The following is an 18,090-nucleotide window of genomic DNA, read 5'->3' as shown; positions in this document are numbered from 1 at the left end:
GGTAATAGCTTGGAGCAGCTCCTGGAAGGCACTGGAGACTTATAACTGAGTAAATATTTACTAACAACTATTTCTTGTTGAAAATTGTATGGATGACTGGAGTACTCATAGACCATTCCCATGACACAAGTGGCAAGGGATGAACCGGAGTAGGAATTTGTATTCAGTTGTTTGATTGTGTTACTGTTAGATGCAAACAACTGAAAATAATTGTGGGGGAAAAAATAGATTAGAATGAACTGTTTGGATGTGTGTCTGAGAGAAGTTGGCATGCCAGGCGTACCAGGACTCCTGACACTTGGTGGAATCTGTGGACACTGGCCTGAAGGACTGTTCCTGGATGGTGATGAAACACACTGAGAAAAGAACAGAAAACCAGTCATTTTTCTTTCAAGCTTCCTTTTGGCATCACAAGCAAGCAAAAATGAAGAGTAGTCCCAATCTTTTGTATTTTACCTTTTCTTTTTTTTTTTTTTGTAAAATACCTTTATCAGTGTTGATGCTAACGGCATCATGGGGTTTGGCTCACTGACACATTTATGCAGCCTGTCCACCCTTTTTATAAGGATATTTTCCTTTTGGCTTATTAGTTATAATCTGTATTGCAGGAGCAGTCTCAGATCGATGTCTCATTCAGTCATAAACTGAATGCCCTCATATCCAACACCTCCAGTCTGTATTTTGTACCTACTAAGCAATTAATTAGTCCTGACAGTGCCCCAGACAGACAATTAATAGCAGAGGGAGAAAGGGAGAGGTTGTTACTGACTAGACTTCTTGCATAGGAGTATCAGAGCCAGGGAAGATAACTAAAACTTCTCTTTCTTACTGTTCAGCTTGTTGCAAGCCAGCATCTCTTCACTAACAGACTGAAGAGGAATACACTGAATAGTTAACCCTTTTCTTCTTTTTATTTCCCCAAATTAGGTTGACACAGTTGTAGGTGGGGTTGAAAAATGTCAGTCCCTGCAGCGAGGAGCTTGCTGCCAAAGCCATGTCTCCACAATGAGACGCACTGAGACAATTCTCCTCCTCTTTTTTGCAGGGAGCTGGATTCTGCCATGCTGCGGCGGCTGGAGAAGAGGATATTGGTTGACCTCCCAAGCAAAGAGGCACGGCAAGTGATGATCCAGCACTGGCTGCCCGCTGTGAGCAACAGCGGAGGAGTGGAGCTGAGAACAGACCTGGACTACAGCTTGCTGGGCCAGGTGAGACAGCGCTGCAGGTGGGATGATGCTTCAGGTCTTCCTGGGTGGGAGCCATATGGAAGAGTGACACTCGTCATCCACACTGATGGAATTACACATCTGTGACACAGGGAGATGGGGGAAGGACCTCAACTCAGTTTCAGGCTCCAGCCAAAGGGTGAAGCACACCACTTAGTGTTTCACAGGCATGTTCCTGCCCATGGAAATCATTGGTTTCCCACAGCCCTACTTGCAAAGTGGTGTATTCTGAACCCCTCAGTTGGGCCAGCTTTTCAGCCTTAAATACAGGGAGACTTCCAGTAGCAGTATATTTTATCACTCTTCTCACCAGGCTGGGAGCACTTCCAATTCATCAGGGTAATGAACAGTTAATTGTGTAGGGAAGGTTTGCCACAGCTCCACTGCTGCAGGAAAAAAAAGCATTTAGACAGTGAAGAGATCCACTTGATACCCAGGCTTTCTTCATTTAGCCCTTTGTCACATCCTAGGTTCTTCAAAAATACCTTGCAGCTTACTCAGTTGGCCCTCTTCATGCCTGTTCACAGACACAACACTGCTCAGTTTTTGTTTCACAGATGTTAATAAGGAAACACAGGTATTACATTAATAGGAAAGCCAGGAATGGACACAGAAAGGTGGGTTTTATTTAACCTACAGCAGATTTCCCTTTAGAAAGAAAATACCCAGTATTAAAATCATAGAATGGTTTGGGTTGGAAAGGACCTTAAGAACATCCAATTCCAACTCCCTGCCATGGGCAGGGACACCTCACCCTAGACCATGTTGCCCAAGGCTCTGTCCAACCTGGCCTTGGACACTGCCAGGAATGGAGCATTTATCACTTCTTTGGGCAGCCTGTTCCAGTGAATCCTGTTCCAGTATTTTCCTTGCTCTTAGAAGGTACTGTGAGGATTCAAAACAAGAACAAGCAACGTGATGTTGAAGGGAGGGTACACATAAAATTATAGATGTGTATATATATATATATATATATATAGATAGATACATATATATTACAGACAATATAATTTACAGGTATTTTATGTATATTTATATAAACCATAATCCCCATTCCTGTGCAATTTATACATCTGTAAGCTGTAATGTATCCTTCTGATCCCATCCTAGGAAACGGATGGGTACTCCGGCTCTGACATAAAACTCGTGTGCAAGGAAGCAGCCATGAGACCTGTGAGGAAAATCTTCGATGCTCTAGAAAATCATAAGCCAGGTACCGCAGCTCTGAGAAGAGAATCCACTCCGGGAGTTGCTGCCGTAGCTCTGTAACTCCAGAAATCACCGTTAACCCCAGCAGGTGGAGCTCTGTCATCTGCGTGGAGACGTTTTAAACCCTGGATTTCTAAACATCTACCTAAGATGACCTTGCTGAAAACCAGGGCTCTATTTAAAGCTGTCAGTGTCTGCGCTCTGTGCACAGATACAGTTTTTAGTTCATATCACTAGGTTTATTCTGTTGTTTTCATATAGGAAGTGCTGCATTAGGCAGTGGGGTGGGTTGAGTCTGGCTGGAGGCCTTGTGGCCACCAAAGGTGTTCCATCACTGCCCTCCTCCTCTGGACAGAGTAGACAAAGCATCACAAAAGGCTCGTTGGGTTAAGGACAGGGAGAGATCACTCACCATTTACTGTCACAGGCAAAACAGAGTTGACATGGGGACATGAGCTTGAGTTACTAACATTCAGAACAGGGTAATGAGAGATAAACCCAAATCTTAAAAAACATCTTTCCCCCACCCTTCCCTTCATCCTGAGCTTACCTTTACTCCCTGTTTCTCTGCGTCCTCCCCCTCAGCAGCACAAGGAGATGGGGAATGAGGGTTGTGGTCAGTTCATCACACGTTGTCTCTGCTGCTCCTTCCTCCTCGGGAGAGCCCCTCACACTCTTCACCTGCTCCAGCACAGGTGAACTTCTCCAACAGGAGTCCTTGCTGCAGGATGCAGTTCTTCATTAACTGCTCCAGCGTGGGTCCCTTCCATGGGTGCATCCTTCAGGAGCGGATGGCTCCAATGTGGATCCCCCGCAGGATCACAGCTCCTGACAACAAACCCACTCCAGTGTGGGCTCCTCTATCCATGGGCCACAGGTCCTGCCAGGAGCCTGCTCCAGTGCAGGCCTCCATGAGGTCACAGCCTCTTTTGGCATTCCCCTGCTCCACTGTGGGGACCTCCATGGGCTGCAGGGGCACAGCCTGCCTCACCACGGTCTGCACCACAGGCTGCAGGAGAGCCTCTGCCTCAGAGCCTAAAGCAGCTCCCACCTCCTCCTTCACTGACCATGCTGTCTGCAGGGCTGTTGCTCTCACATGTTCTCACTCCCCTCTTGAGCTGCAGTTACACAGGGGTTTTTCCCCTCTTTAAACACATTATCCCAGAGGTACTACTGCTGTAGTCCAGCCACTACCAAAACCTAGTCAGGCAAACCCAACCACATGCAGGGACATAAAAGAATGTTTTCTGGCAATAACAGCAGTATTTAATCAATTCTCTTCTTTTTAGGTAACCGTAACTTACCCGTGATCCAATTAGACACGATTACCACAGCAGATTTCCTGGATGTGATCACCCACACCAAGCCATCAGCAAAGAATCTAAGCCAGAAGTATGCTGCTTGGCAGAGAGAATTTGAGTCAGTTTAAAAAGGAAAAAATAAAACAATCCAAAGATTGAAAACTTCCAAGACTTCTGCTATCCAAGTGCTGTTGTTTCCAGGAAAGAGAGTGCAGACACAAAAGTCAGGGGGAATCTTTGCTTTCAAAAACGGTGAACCTTTTTGAAACCTTTTAATGGTGGGAGGTCTGGTGTTGGTTATATTTAATTAGCTCTTCTTAATTACCATTCCAGAAACATTCTTCATGGACTTAATGTAATGGCAGTTGCTATGTAATAAAGACTCCAGCCTTAATTTTATGTATAAAAACTTAAAAGATCGATTATCAGTCTTTATTCACAACAGTTGTTGACAGGTTTGAGGTAGAAAAAAAGGAACAGAACACTTAAAAATAATTAGATACTATATAAACAGTAAGACATGGAGAAGGCTCCGGTGAGACAGAGCAGCTCCAGTGCCTAAAGGGGCTGGAGGAAAGCTGGAGAGGGGCTTGGGACAAGGGCCTGTAGGGACAGGCCAAGGGGAATGGCTTTAACCTGCCAGAGGGGAGACTGAGATGAGCTCTTAGGCAGAAGCTCTTCCCTGTGAGGGTGCTGAGGCACTGGCACAGGGTGCCCAGAGAAGCTGTGGCTGCCCCATCCCTGGCAGTGCTCAAGGCCAGGTTGGACACAGGGGCTTGGAGCAAGCTGCTCTAGTGGAAGGTGTCCCTGCCTGTGGCAGGGGTTGGAACTGGATGAGCTTTATCGTCCCTTCCAACCCAAACTAGTCTGGGATTCTGTGGTATTAGTGGAATTCTCAACTTCTGAGACTCACTAGAGCATCTTTGCAATGAAATGTTAACTGCTTTCAGTGAAGTTCAGCACCTTAGCAGTGCCTTGTAAATTTGATTAGTTCGACATTGTTTTCAGCCAAGATCAAAACCTTCATGTGCCAAATGTGTTACCTTCCAGTTGGCTTGTCAGAAGTCTTTATGAGAAATGTGTTCACAGGACTTTGCTTACGGATCTCTTTCTGCAAGCCACAGACCTCCCTTCTGTACTCCAAGCAGAAACCAACCCAGATTCAGAACTGTTGACATGAACACAAGATGTGTGGATTTACTCAAAACTGTAGGTTAACAATTTATGAGGGCACACAAATGGTATCTAAAGATGTCTTATGTTTTTAGGTGGGAAGGTTTATCAGTTCTTGTGTTTCCACTGCAAAGTGTACTCCATTCATGTGTCCTGTCTCTGAGGGAGATTAAATGTGAGCATAGGCAACCATCCACCACGTGCAACTGCAGCCACACACTCTGTCACGTAAGGAAATTCATCCATCACGATGATTTTTCTTAACAAGAACAAGCATGGCTCATTAACACAAAACTGTATTTTTCAGTAAGGTTAATAATCCAGTAATGTATAATTACTAATCTGATAATTTAACACTCGGGAGCACTGTAAAACAACTGTAAAGGACTTGGATTATTGCGATTTGCAAATGGACCAGAAAAGCTATTTACCATCATTACAAACTTGGTTCGTACTGGGGGATTTGGTGCACAGGAGAAGCACTGCATACTGCAGAATTAAATCTCATTTTACTGCTAACCAACTGTGTAAAAACTGGAATCTGTCCCCATGGCTTGTGAGGGATTTTTACCATAATGTTAAAAAGAAACAAAACCCTCCAATAACAGTGACATTTTGCAACTGTAGGATCGATAGGACCCTGCTGAAGTCTAATTTTAAAAGACACAGTCTCAAAGGCATTTAATACCAGGGTTTTGTTTCAGTATCATTCTTTTTAATAACAGCACCTAATTAAAACATCTGTAAAATGCTGACAGTTTTTATGTCAAATTTCCAAAACAAAAAACCCAGGATCTGTTCTTAATGAGAAGAAAGATACCAACAGTAATTATTATTAAACAATGGTGACATTTTCAAGTCACTTCTAAACATGCATAATCTCCACCTTTAAATTACAGCAGAGCAGGGACATCCTCAGTGAAATCACTACAGGCTGACTGAGGCTCTGTTAGACTCTGAGGTTTATTTACATGAGTACTTCCAGTGAGGGGGGAGTTCAGTTTAGCTCATTCAGCAGCAGAACCATGACACTTTCCAGACAGGGCTTTTCATCAGTTATTTCTTGAAAACTGAAAATAAACAGACCTCTCTGTAATGCTCCCCATGTCATTCAGGAGGCTGCAGCCTGTCTCACCTGCGAGCGTCCACAGTCCCTTATCACATCCTCCTGAAACTACTACAGGAAAAGGGCTTTGTGGATCATCTGCCCTTTCACAATGAGAGTGGAAGGAGCCCACAGCTAGTTTTCTGATGAAAGGCATGCATTGATCCTGTGACAATTTTATGAAGCAAGAGTAAAGGAAATTATGTGAAACAGATGTTTCTTCAAACTAACTATTCCCTTCCTCATAGCACACCCCCCCAATTCTCATAGCAGGCGCTCCAGGATATGTTCCACTGCCTCTGGGAAATTCTCACAGGTTAAGTAAGGAGCTGGATTGATTTTGTCTTCATCTGCTGGTCGATATTTACCTGTAACAGATTAACAAAATAATGCATTTACCGAGGTACCTTGAGTATCCTTCTCTTCCCCTGAACACCACAGCCTTCTCAGATCAGTAACAGCCAGAAACAGCACGAGGAGCATCCATCTCTTGAACAGGGTGCCCACAGCAGCTGTGGCTGCCCCATTCCTGGCAGTGTTGGACAGTGCTTGGAGCAAGCTGCTGTAGTGGAAGGTGGTACTGCCCGTAGCAGGGGTTGGAACTGGATGAGCTCTTAAAGCTCATCTTAAGTCCCTTCCAACCCAAACCATGATTCTGTGATCTGAGGTTCTGCAACAAATACCCCACAAAAGTATTCCCTAAATGAATCATAGAATCGTAGAATAGTTAGGGTTGGAAAGGACCTTAAGATCATCTAGTTCCAGACTGAGTCTTCCTGAGTTCTCCAGTGGTGGCTCTGGCTCAAAGTTACTTATGCACTGGTTTCACTCTGCTGTACTGGCACTATTCTTTCACTGAGTATTCAGATACTCATTTTGCAGGTTCTTGAAATAATAATGTTACCATCTTTGCTTCTGGCTTTTTATGAGGAAGAGTAGGATCACTTGCTTCCATTATTAATGTAATGGACTCTGTGGCATGAGCAGCTGCCACCTCAGAAAGGCCCCTTCCCTGTCCACAGTACCATCAATAACACTGGTAATACCTGTCAGTCCCTTAATGTTCCACTTTTTTTCTGAAGCAAAATTACTTCTATAATTACTAGTGTAATTACTAGGGAATGTTACCAGAGCTCCTGACTGATCAGAGGTTACTTTGCTATGACTGATTTTGGCAATCTAAGATGTCGCAGTAGCAGTTCTCTCTGTTCTTTGGTTAGTGCTCGGGATTTATAGTCATTAGAGCACAAAATTCGCACCTGCAAGGTCAGCCACCCCCACTGATCCTGACTCACGCAGAGCAATGGCAGGAGTCTGCAAAGCACAAGCACCAGATCTTTGGGCGCGGTGGTTGCCAGCACCCAGGGTGAGACCATGAAATGCACCACTGCCTCCTGAAACAACTGATCTGTGGAGGACTTACCAGTCCGTACCAAAATCCCACGCATACCCGCCTTCTGAGCACCTCCAACATCATCCCTGCAGTCCTGGGGCAAACAGGAAATCAGCTGGTTAGTGGTCACTTAAGTTTTTCGTAACATTCTCCAGCAGCTACACTGAGGCAAATCTTTTGGCTATCTACTAGACACAGTGTCACAGGAATGAATTACTGTGTGCCTTTTTCCTGCTCAGACAGTGACCCCCATGGACTACACATGAAATCCTGTGAGGTTGGATGGTTCCATTTTCACCCCTTGTTTAATCCCAGCACTTCTAGAAAGATCTCTCTGCAGCATTTGGAAGGCTCCACACACAATGCAGACAAGTGCAGGTGATAATGGCACTCATACCCCACATACGTACATCACCGATCATGACAGCATCCTCTGGCGTGCAGTCAGTTCCCCGCAGAGCTTCCAGGAAGAAGGTTTTCTCTGGCTTCCCCACCACAGTTGCTTTGGTGTCTGTCGCGTATTCCAGCCCAGTTACAAAAGGTCCAGGTCCCAGAGCCAAGCCATCTTTTTTCTTGAAATACCTGGCTTTATGTATAGCTATAAGAGGAGCCCCATCCAAAATCAGTCTACAGAATGAACGAAGAACAATGTACAAAGGCTATGTTAAATTTACAACTGAAGGCTTTTGTTGAATACAAAACTCCCACTGACTTTCATGAAGGCCCAAATGGTAACAAAACCTAGCATTCATTCTCAACAGAAAAAGGACATGGAACTGTTGGAACAAGTCCAGAGGAGGCCATGAGGATGATCAGGGGACTGGAGCACCTCCCATATGAAGACAGGCTGAGAAAGTTGGGGCTGTTCAGCCTGGAGAAGAGAAGGCTGCATGGAGACCTCATAGCAGCCTTCCAGTATCTGAAGGGGGCCTATAGGGATGCTGGGGACGGACTCTTCATTAGGGACTGTAGTGACAGGACAAGGGGTAATGGGTTAAAACTTAAACAGGGGAAGTTTAGATTGGATATAAGGAGAAAATTCTTTACTGTGAGGGTGGTGAGGCACTGGAATGGGTTGCCCAGGGAAGTTGTGAATGTTCCATCTATGGTGGAGCTCAAGCCCAGGTTGGACAGAGCCTTGGGTGACATGGTTTAGTGTGAGGTGTCCCTGCCCATGGCAGAGGAGTTGGAACTGGATGATCTTAAGGTCCTTTCCAACCCTAAATACTCTATGATTCTATGATTCATGTCGGGTGTTAAATACAGTTCCTTCCTTTCCTTTCCACAGAAACAATTATAGAACAAAAGCCCCAAATAAAGAGTTTATTATCTCTAGGATTTTAACAAGTAAGAATATTTAAATCCTGTCTACCCCTTCTGCAATTAGATCCATTGCTCTAAGCAGCCTCACTTCTCACTAAGGTGAACATTGTAGCATTAGAACCCATCTGATTTCCCCATGCAAAAATTTTAAATTACATTAACCAAAACATAACGCAGTGCTGGTCAGACCACCCCTGGAACACCGTGCTCAGTTTTGGTCCCTGCTATGCAAAACAGATGTGGATGGGCTGGAGAGGGTCCAGAGGAGGGTCACAAAGATGATCCAAGGACTGAGCAGCATATGAGGAAAGGCTGAGAGAGCTGGGCTGGTTCAGCCTGGAGAAGAGAAGGCTCCTGAAGGGGCGACCTTAGAGCAGCTCCAGTGCCTGAAGGGGCTACAGGAAAGCTGGAGAGGGGCTTGGGACAAGGGATGTAGGGACAGCCAAGGGGAATGGCTTTAACCTGCCAGAGAGGAGACTGAGGTGAGCTCTTAGGCAGAAGCTCTTCCCTGTGAGGGTGCTGAGGCGCTGGCACAGGGTGCCCAGAGAAGCTGTGGCTGCCCCATCCCTGGCAGTGTTCAAGGCCAGGTTGGACACAGGGGCTTGGAGCAAGCTGCTCTAGTGGAGGGTGTCCCTGCTCGTGGCAGGGGTTGTAACTGGATGAGCTTTAAGGTCCCTTCCAACACAGGTCAGGCTGGCATTCTACAACTTACCGAAATGCTTTGTTCATCATCTCATAATGAAAGTGCTCTGGAGCCAGTCCTATCACCACCGCGTTGGGGTCATTAGTGGCTATCCCTGGAAAATCAAAACATGACTCCAAGTGAACTGAATTTTATTCATACCTAGCAGTAGAGTCAACAAGAGCAATTAATCACTTTACAGGAAACATGACCATTTTCTGACACAGACACATCATACTGACTAGTTTTAAGTTTTTCTAAATGAGGAAAGCGTCTGTGGAACTAACTCTGCCATCCTTCACAAGGAACACAGGAGTACCAGAGTTTTTCTTATGACAGGTTATCAGCTGCATCCTGCACTTCATGGGGTTTCTGTTCTGCCTTCACACAGCACATCCTCTACGCCTTTACTGAGACACCTAGAGCTCCTGGGTCTCTAGGGAGCGTTGTTGCAGCTGATGTCTCCTGCTGCCTGTCCTTCAGTTAACTCAGGCAGCAAAACGTACATGCAGAGATGCTGTGTGGATTTGTGACACCACTCAAGAGCATCTGGGTTCCTTAACCAAGGACGGATTACATTCATCCATCTGTGACCAACTTTATGGAGAGATTAGCCAAGAATAGTTCAATAGCAGCCATTAACAGGAATTTAAAGCATTCTCCATTGTATTTAAATGTTTCAAGAGCAGCACTGAGAAAATATGAGCCAAACTGCTTAGAGCAAAAAGAGACAAAACAATCCATTCCAGACCCAGGCAATACAGATAATGCCTCCAGTGTACTTTGCCATCTTTTACAAAATCAGCACCAGCTACTCTGAAACTGATGGAAAGATCCCAAATACATGGAGATTAAACTGATTTACCTCCAGTGAAATAGCTGCTGTCTCTGCTGTTTCTGACCCAGGAAAGCCTTCCCAAGAACACAAACACAGAATATTGCTGGGGGCGTATTTCTCTGGATGCCATGTTAGATAGAACAGATTATCAAGGTTTCACTGCTCACAGAGCCCACAGAGGCTTTTCTCCTCAACATTTACCCTTCTGAAGATTAACAATTAGCCTATGGCACTAAAATTTCATAGGGAATGTCCGGCTCCTAGCATGATTAGATTTTATGTAAGTTAAATTGCCACAAGGATTTCAGTTCATGAGGCAAGAGGCAGGGAGCAGTGGTAAACCATTCACATTTTTGAAGCTAAATGAAAGACTAGAAAAGTTTTCAACTTTGAGTATGTTAAAAATGTGGGTATCTTCACTGCTCTTGAAACAACAATGTAGTTAAGGCAATGACTAATTGCCATTGCTTCAGGCATCTGCCAGATTTGTCCAAGTTAGAATATATCGTCTTCTACTGCCCTTATTGTTGAGGGAGGAAAATGGGAACAGGAACATCTGCAAGTAAACCAAATTTTAACCAGGTCTTTAGGGAGGAGACTCTAAAGAAGTCGGCATGGTGAAGGTTCTGTCACCAGTTAAGGTATCAAAGTACATGGAGTGAGACCTAGATATTCAATACAATGTAAGTAACAATAATTACTTTGAGATTTCACGCTTAATAATAACCTATTAAGAGAGAAATAGCCTCCTCTGTGTGCCTACACACTGGCTTTTTCAGCTCTTTATGAGCAAAACCTCTGTACAATAGCTGAGGGAAAGTTTATTTCCAACAAATTGACACATCCTTGCTATAAAACAAATTAGCAATATATCTCCAATGATCTAATGATAAGTTTGGGGTTTTTTACACTGCAAAGTAATAAAAACCATCAAGTTTTACACAAATTCTAACTTTTTGAAGGCTCTGGCTACTATTTCCACAACTCCTCAAGAAGCTATGACTTCAGAATGTTTAATGGTAACTTAAAAAGAAGAAAGAACCCTTATGACTCTGGAGAGTTCCTTATTTCAGGCTTCATCATGGCCAGTAGTATATACATGATTGTCACTCTACAAAACAGAGGGCACTATGTTTCCTCAGCTGGCCAGTGACTTCTTCCATACTGTTTTCTGATCACCTTACCTGTGAAATCAGGCAGGGCCTTATCATCCACCAGGAGGAGTGGCCGCACTTGCTTTTGTTCCAGAAGGTTCCTGGCTGCAGTCAGAGATGTGAAGATCTCATTTTCTGCAATGTCAAAGCCCAGTTTCACCAGCCTCTCCAGCAGCTCTCTCTTGCACTCCTTCGTTGTGTTCGTCACAAATCGAATGGTAACCGGAGCACTACGCAGCCTGATAGGTGAGGAGCAAAGGCATATTGGCCACAGCATCTTTCTATTTACACACTCATGGGTCAATCTGGGACAGAAAAGGGACTGTTTATCTAAAGGATGCAGGTGAAAAGACTACACATCCCAGACTAACGGTGCCACACCAGAACCATGAGGTTGTTAAGTTCTGTGGACTGGAGGGTAATGTGAAACAGATGGCAAGAATTATAGCTAACAGAACAAGACCAAGCCCCCTCTGCATTACTTCTATCAGGAGAAGTCTGGAAAAAAATGGTGATTCTAAACTCCATTTTCATAGCAGTAGCAAACACATCTATGATCAACAACAACTAGCATGAAAAGCCTTTTAATTCAAGCTAGATAATCATAATAAAATCAAGGAATGGTTTGAGTTGGAAAGGACCTTAAAGTTCATCCAGTCCCAACCCCCGCCACAGGCAAGGACACCTCCCACTAGAGCAGGCTGCTCCAAGCCCCTGTGTCCAACCTGGCCTTGAACACTGCCAGGGATGGGGCAGCCACAGCTTCTCTGGGCACCCTGTGCCAGCGCCTCAGCACCCTCACAGGGAAGAGCTTCTGCCTAAGAGCTCATCTCAGTCTCCCCTCTGGCAGGTTAAAGCCATTCTCCCTTGTCTTACCACTACTTCCTCTTGTAAAAAGTCCCTCTGCAGCTCTCTTGTAGGCCCCTTAATACTGGAAAGCCACTATGAAAAAACAGTCCTGTATTCTGGATCTGCAGCATCCTGAACCAAAGTAAATACACAGAAGAACCTTGTTGCTAATATAATGTATTGAATTCCACGTGCTGGGTGAATTTCACAGCACTATGTCTCATTCAGAGATGCAGGATGCTCTAGGAGCCTGCCTTACCCTTGTTGTGGTTTTGTGTCAGCTTCTGAAGCCTTTTCTCCCTTTAATGAGGAACACCGCTATCACATAAACCCACATTATTGCCCTACACTGACAGTACGTGCTACCAAACAATCAAATAATTTTAAGTGACAGTTTCAACAGCGTTCCCTTTAATTATTCCCCCACCATCACTTTTCTGTTTGTTGCTATAGAAACAAATCCCAGCGTCAAGGCTGCATGGAGAACATCAGGATAAAGTTGGTCAATACTGCAGACTTGCTTGCACCTGCCACTTCTCGTTTCTCAGGTACACTGACCCTTCAGACAAATGAACTAGTAAAAAAAGTCTCCTTGTTGCTAATAAAATATAAATTCATAATTTTCTTTTTCCTTTGGACCTCAGTACTAAGAAACAGCTCTAAAAATGGAATGTACCTATTTGTTCCCTGCCTGCCAAACATTCCGGCTTCTCTCTAGGAAGGACAGTGACATGAATTAGCAGAAAAGAATATGAGAAATTTTATTCAAACCTCTATGCAAAAAGATCTGCCCGTTCCTTGCAGTGCAATGGCACCCCCTCTCCACACTTGTGCCAGCAGGTTGAAGCTGAGAAACAGCACCAGACTGCACCTTGTATCTTCTCTGACCCCCTCACATGCCAAATCCATTACAGGGCCCACACGAGCATGTCTCAGCAGGAATCAAGCAAAAGACAAAGGAGAATTAGGGACTTTAGAGAACAGTGTGTCTTCTGATTCTACAGAAGCCATTTTTTATGTCCAATCTACTGCCTAAGGGGTTGGAGTAGCAGCAGACAGAACAGATACCAAGCTCTTCTTGATATATGACACCTTATATACATATATATATGTGTATATATATATATGTACATATATATATGGATTTCTGAAAATGTTGACTCTCACCTGGCACAAGTTGTCCCTTTGCACTAAACACCAAGCAGACAAGGTTCAGTGAATGAGTGATGAATAAGTACCCAGGACTTCAGCAGTTTTTACTTCCTTGCAATTGGACACCTTCAGGAGACAACTACTTCCACAGAGCTACTTGTGAATAGAAACGCAGTTTCCTAACCCCTCTGTGAACTATTCCTCCGAGCAATACCTTTATAAAAACTCTAAGCAGTAAATACAATTCCAGTAAAAACTTTCTCATCCTCAAGTGAACCCTATTCCTCTCTCCTGATCCCAGCACCTTAAGACATCCACCCTCACTCACCACAACAGTATACATCACTTTGTGTTTTACTTCATCTATTGCAAGATGTCTTCTCCAGGCCAACAATCTCATAACACAGTACAAGGATCCCTGGGGCTGGATATCGTATTGTGCCACAGACTTGGCCAGATGAAGTCATTTTACTATGTCTCAGTTTCTTTAAACACCCTTTCATCACAAGAAAGAGAGGTACTAAACTGTCCCGTTCATTAACACATTGGAATACCTACAAAAAGTGGGCTGTATTATCAGATGTTTCCCAGACTGAGGCTCTTTACCTAGCAGAAACTTAACAAATAATAAAGCAAAGCTTTGGCTGGAAGACCAAGCAAAATGAAAACTCTGCAAAGGATGCTCTGTTCATTAGGCCAAGTTATTCTATTATTCCACTTTAGCTTACCACAGACCTACGGACACAGACTCCTGTGATTAAACAAAGCAGCAAGGAACAGGTCAGCTGAAGTGACTGGTGTACGTGGGATAATCTGGGTTAATTGAACGACATTCCACTTTGGCTGAGGCTGTACTGCCATCAGCAGAAACACTCTGAATACTATAGAATCATAGAATCATTTGGGTTGGAAGGGACAATATTTAACCTGACAGCGTCAAAAAACTTAGAACTACAAGACCTGTGGAACAACTCGGGAAAGCTGCAGGGGCTCAGGCAACTTTTCAGTGCCCTTCAGTGACTTCTCTTGGTACTGATACAGGTGTAAATAGAAGCAGAATTTGGCCATGTTTGCTTATCCACGAAAGCACAAAAAGCACAAAAGCTTCAGGCCTGTCTACTTGAAGAAGCATCTTTGTGCAAACAGTACTGCCATAGCCTATCAGAGGGAATCTAAAAAGGTCACTTGCCTTTTAAGAGCTTCCTGAGCGCCTGGCACAGCTGAGTCTTCAATGTGAAGTGTGCCATTGAGATCCACCAAGACAGCTTTCAGCGCACGCCGAGCTGCCATCCTCCTTCCCCAGGGAGAGGGCAAATAAATGAAACAACAGAAAACTGGTTAGCAGACAATGGATAATAAAAATAAGGAACTCAGTTAAGCGCCTCATTTGTGCCAAGCCCGGCACTACTCAGAACATTACTCGCAGTATTAAATGGGCCCCTTTAGACAGAGAAATAAAAGGCAGTGTTTAAAAAAAACCCGTAATTGATGGGGTGGTATTTTCCCAAAGACTCTATATATGGAAATCAGGTGCTATTTGTTTTTAAAGTGCCTTTATTTGTGCATGTCAAAAAATTCTCTAAACAACTGAGACTGTTGGGAAGAGGATCATTAGGTCTGGTATTGCTGGTTCAAGGCCTCAGCAAGCACATTCCAGCAAGTCCCATTGACACCAACGGCGCTGTTCAAGTGAAAATGAATGCAACACTACTAAATGATGATACAGTGCTCCAACTGTAAAGCTCAAAATGCTCTGCAAAAGTGGATATTGTTAATTGTAATTTTGAAAGCAAGACCTAGGGTGATACAGTCCACCACACAGTTCGGGTGAGCTAACTCAGGCTATCTGATGGTTGACTATGTGTGTGGCAGCATGGATTTTGCAGACTGTCAGACTGGAAGCGCTCAGGGATATTCAGCATCCCAAACGGTTACCCTCTCCTCTTGTAAAGGGGACAGTCAAGCAGTTTTTCTACAGCAGGCTTCTATGTCACACAAACAGGTCCATGAGACTCAGCCGCAAGTTGAACCCAGCATTCGGAGTGTAAAGGCACTGGGGAAGAAAACAGCAAGGTCATGCGCAAGTCACCTGGCTAAAAAGCTGTCTTCAGAACTAGTACTTCTCCTTATGAGTGCTGCAAGGGCTGTATTTTACTTCACAAGCAAGTCTGCTGGGCTATTTCTTAGCCAAAGGCCGCTGTGGAAGCTTTTCTCCTGTCTGTGAGACAGTAACAATGTGATCCGTCATCACTAGCAAGTGATTACAACTTTACATTGAGCTTTTCTGGTTACAGAACATGTAACATATATGTGCTTTTAAAAAACACACTGTGATTAGAACCTGCCTTAATAAGTCTCATTTTTTAGCTGTACACTTTTATCAGTGATAAGACGATGTGAACTTGATGTCTCAGGTACAAGACACAAGCACAGAAAACTTGTGGGATTCTGCTTTCATTATTCCTGCTGGTTCCCTGCAATAAGAAGAATAAACATGCTTATTTTATAGTATGCCTGTTGCTACATAGTCCAAGGTTAAACATCTATGATACAAAGCTGGTAACAGAACTTCTAAGGGAGCTTCATCAATTGCACGGGAAAAGAGGGCACCAGGTTTCTCAGACATCTTCTCTGATAAAATACTTAACGCCTGGACAGAATGGAATTTGCATGACTCCACATTATCTCCTTGACAAAAAACCTCTCTTCCCTCAGATGCTTATACCCTGGCACAGGGAATTTTGATGCTGAGAGAGATGAAAAGAGGACTAAGAAAGAACTGAAGAAGGTGTTATTACATAAATTCTCTAGCTAAAGACAACGACTGCAGAGCAAATGCTCCATGCCCGCATGGCCTGCACAGCTACAGATGGGGACAGAATATCCCATCTTAGCAGAAATCTGGGGGTGGAGGTTTACACCGCTTTTACCATCCATCTCCACTGGGTCTCCACAGTATATTTATTTGGGCAGTATGAAAGTTATTTGCAGAGCCAGTTTTCAGAATGGGCTAATTTTAAGTACAGAGCTCACAGCATAGCGGTTTTTATTAAAAACCCTTCAATACCTCAGTTTTCACAATGGCAGCCTAACACAAGTGGATCTTCACATTGGCAATAGCTCCCAGTGCCTAAAGGGGCTGCAGGAAAGCTGGAGAGGGGCTTTGGACAAGGGCCTGCAGGGACAGGCCAAGGGGAATGGCTTTAACCTGCCAGAGGGGAGACTGAGATGAGCTCTTAGGCAGAAGTTCTTCCCTGTGAGGGTGCTGAGGCGCTGGCACAGGGTGCCCAGAGAAGCTGTGGCTGCCCCATCCCTGGCAGTGTTCAAGGCCAGGTTGGACACAGGGGCTTGGAACAAGCTGCTCCAGTGGAAGGGGTCCCTGCCCGTGGCATGGGGTTGGATGAACTTTAAAGTCCTTTCCAACCCAAACCACTCAGGGTTCTGCCACACAGGATGAAGCCATGCGGGACCTCAGGCTGGTCAGGACACAGCAGCACAATGGGCAGTGAAGCAGGAGCCCCTGAAGCCACGGGCGAACCATAACCCACGCCCGGATCAGGCTGCCCTGAGGGGATGAGGCGCCGGGCTCCAGGGCCACCCCACAGAGCCTTCCTTGTTGACCTCCCTGCTCCTCGGGACCGGTCCCTTGTCCCTCAACGTCTTCAACCACGGCTGCCTTTCCCTCCCCTCGCATACTGGAAAGGTTATGAAGCTACAAAGGCTACAACTGCCGTCCCTACCCCCAAACAAGGAGATGGTACCGCCTCTTTCGCCAGTTCCCAACGGGCAGATGGGCTGGTCCATTCTCTACCAGGGGAGTCTCCGCGCCCGCCGGGCTCCCCTTTCCCGTGACGCGATCGTTCCGCCCGCCCATTCACGCCCCAAGCAGTCGGGCGGGCCCACTCGGGCGAGGCGGGGGGGAGCGCAGCGTGGCGGTGACTCCCGCTCCCCGGCACTAACCTGCCTCCAGCCGCCCCACCGCGCTGCCCGTCGCCGCTCCGCCTCGCAGGGTCCTCGCGGAGCCGCGGCTGGCCGCTGGAGAGCCTGTCTCCGCAGGAGCGGCGGTGCTTAGCCTCCGAGGGCCCGTGTCCCCGACAGGCAATGCGGCCGGCGCCCCGCTGAGGGGCGGGCGGGAAGCGCGGGGGCCTCGCTCCGGCGGCGGGTGGAGCTGCGCTTGGAGGCGCCTGAGGGAGGGAAGGATGGAGGGCGGGCTCGGGAGGTGCTGTGTGTGGTTTCGTTTGGGTTGGAAGGACCTTAAAGCGCATCCAGTTCCAACGGACATCAGTAAGTTAAGTACAAGAAGGTTTATGTTGTGATGGTACCTCAAAAATCCATCCTCATCCTGAGCTTTAAAGCGTTCTGGTTACTGTCGTTCCTGCACCAGGGATGACTGGTAACATGCTGTTTGTGCTTCGAAATGACTACAGCAGCACAGGCTGCTTTTCACTTCCTGCATGCTCCTGCTTAAGAGCCAGCTCCGAGGTGCTTCGCCTTGTTTGAACTCCATCACGGCAGCCATGCTTCAGACCTGGTCAAAGCCACTACCAGCAGTGTACTTACTCCCTTCCAGTTGCTCTCTACGCCCCTTTCCCCGCCTCTCTCCTCGTTACCCTTTTGCCCTCTTCCCTGCTCATTAGCTGGGAAAGCCGATCTTCAGCTGCTGCCCCACTTTGAATCACTGTTCT

General features: G+C 45.6%; 2 protein-coding genes across 13 annotated transcripts in view; one reads left to right on the top strand and one right to left on the bottom strand.

Moving 5' to 3' along the window:
- Window positions 1–4,156, top strand: part of KATNAL2 (katanin catalytic subunit A1 like 2) — a 34,244-nt gene extending 30,088 nt beyond the window's left edge. For all 11 annotated transcript variants that reach the window (XM_062611759.1, XM_062611758.1, XM_062611763.1 and 8 more), the window contains 3 exons: window positions 1,046–1,208; window positions 2,337–2,439; window positions 3,725–4,156. In XM_062611759.1, the coding sequence (XP_062467743.1) occupies window positions 1,046–1,208; window positions 2,337–2,439; window positions 3,725–3,864 (406 nt within the window). In that variant the 3' untranslated portion in view covers window positions 3,865–4,156. The remainder of the gene's footprint in view (window positions 1–1,045; window positions 1,209–2,336; window positions 2,440–3,724) is intronic.
- An 836-nt stretch (window positions 4,157–4,992) lies between these two features.
- Window positions 4,993–15,674, bottom strand: HDHD2 (haloacid dehalogenase like hydrolase domain containing 2). 2 transcript variants are annotated; one of them, XM_062611769.1, is made up of 7 exons: window positions 15,495–15,674; window positions 14,595–14,699; window positions 11,435–11,643; window positions 9,443–9,527; window positions 7,818–8,034; window positions 7,438–7,501; window positions 4,993–6,382 (listed from the first exon to the last, which is right to left on the bottom strand). In XM_062611769.1, exons 2-7 carry the CDS (start codon window positions 14,693–14,695, stop codon window positions 6,279–6,281), a joined length of 780 nt encoding a protein of 259 aa, XP_062467753.1. In that variant the 5' UTR covers window positions 14,696–14,699; window positions 15,495–15,674; the 3' UTR covers window positions 4,993–6,278. The 2 variants fall into 2 exon arrangements, with proteins under 2 accessions (XP_062467753.1, XP_062467754.1); XM_062611770.1 differs by lacking the exon at window positions 15,495–15,674 and adding an exon at window positions 15,341–15,476.
- Window positions 15,675–18,090: the final 2,416 nt, after the last annotated feature.

Source organism: Pezoporus occidentalis, unplaced genomic scaffold (genome assembly GCF_034315485.1).
Source record: "Pezoporus occidentalis ecotype Australia unplaced genomic scaffold, CSIRO_AGI_Poc_V1 ctg157, whole genome shotgun sequence".
NCBI lineage: Eukaryota > Metazoa > Chordata > Aves > Psittaciformes > Psittacidae > Pezoporus > Pezoporus occidentalis.
Note: the sequence above shows the minus strand (reverse complement) of the source record. Positions and strands in the feature narration are given on the sequence as shown.